The sequence below is a fragment of the Galeopterus variegatus genome, unplaced genomic scaffold, assembly GCF_000696425.1.
Source record: "Galeopterus variegatus unplaced genomic scaffold, G_variegatus-3.0.2 Scaffold29832, whole genome shotgun sequence".
Lineage (NCBI taxonomy): Eukaryota > Metazoa > Chordata > Mammalia > Dermoptera > Cynocephalidae > Galeopterus > Galeopterus variegatus.
In genome coordinates this window covers 5945-7143 of record NW_007755943.1, presented here as the reverse complement: position 1 = coordinate 7143, position 1199 = coordinate 5945, and the positions used below count along the sequence as shown (strand labels likewise).

General features: G+C 54.4%; 1 protein-coding gene across 1 annotated transcript in view; it reads left to right on the top strand.

Moving 5' to 3' along the window:
* Window positions 1–808: 808 nt before the first annotated feature.
* LOC103583881 (39S ribosomal protein L19, mitochondrial-like) overlaps window positions 809–1199 on the top strand; it is a gene marked incomplete at its 3' end in the record, with an annotated part of 6089 nt that continues 5698 nt past the window's right edge. Inside the window, exon 1 of the mRNA XM_008565075.1 lies at window positions 809–1145. Within this exon, the coding sequence (XP_008563297.1) occupies window positions 880–1145 (266 nt within the window). The remainder of the gene's footprint in view (window positions 1146–1199) is intronic.

The window sequence follows — 1199 nt, the reverse complement described above, 5'->3', positions numbered from 1 at the left end:
CAGTTCACTGGAGAAGTTCCGCTTTATTTGAGGGTGAAGCATACATTTATAGAGAGCTGAGTTCCGGGAGAGGGTGGTTAGTACGCGGGGCAGTGGCTGATTGGTCAGAAGGGCGGGTGATGATTTTGATACGCCATACTTTGGCGCCGGTGGTAATGTTAGGACGCGGAAGAGAAGCCGGAAAGGCGCCATGTTCTAGGGAATGTCTCCTTTGGGGTTTTATGGGGCCCTACACTAAGAAGACAGAATTTGTCTTTTCCAGCTTCATCTCTCCCATCTATCCCCACCAACAGTTGCCCAGCCTAAACTCAATTTTAGCTCTTCAAAGGGGTAATGCTCTATGTAGTCTCAGGGACATTGCACTAGCCGTCCTCTTAGGAACTATTTTCTTCTTGCAGTGCATTCAGCAAAGAGATAGTAAGAGCCAGGTAAGTATTAGGTGCTGGGATAAAATGGTGAGCAAAAGAAGACATTTTCCCTTCCCTTGTGGAGATTATAGTATAATGGCAAGGTTAAACACTAATCAAATAATTACACAAATAGGAAAAAATTGCAAATGAGATTAGAGCTGCTAATGGAAGGTACCAACTAGGAACGAGAGCCTATAATGGGGTTTTGACATAGGGAAGGCTTGCCTGAGAAAGCGAAGAGTTGATGCAGAGGGAGAGGAAAGAGCTTTCCAGGCTGGGAGAACACCCCTGTAGAGGCGTGGAACTTGGCACATTATGGGAAACTAGAGAAACAGGCACTCTTCCTAAGACATCCGGGAAAGGGTGGGGGTGGGGGGAAAGATATCTAATTTGTCCCATAGCAGGTGCTATCCAGCAGCCTCGTCGCAGTGATCACTGGGAGTTGTAGTCCCGACCCGAGCAAGCAGGCATGGCGGCCTGCGTTGTAGGGGGCTGCGGGGTCCCAGTGGGCCTGGCCCGGCGCTTCCAAGCCGCCAGGACACTACTCCGTGCGTCGGCCTCTGTCGCCTGCCGTAAGTGGAGCGGGGCTTGCGAGCTGGGGCGCGGGAGGGGCTCAGGGCCGAGCTCGGAGAGGCGAGCCTGGAAGTCGGGGGCGACTGCGGCTTTGGTCACCGGTGCGGGTTGGGGGAGATGCAGGCCCCGGAGTTCTGACCTCCGTCGTCCGCTTCCGCAGGGGTAGGCGCGGCGCCGGGCCGTCAGCAGAGCACGGGGCCTTCCGAGCCTGGCGCG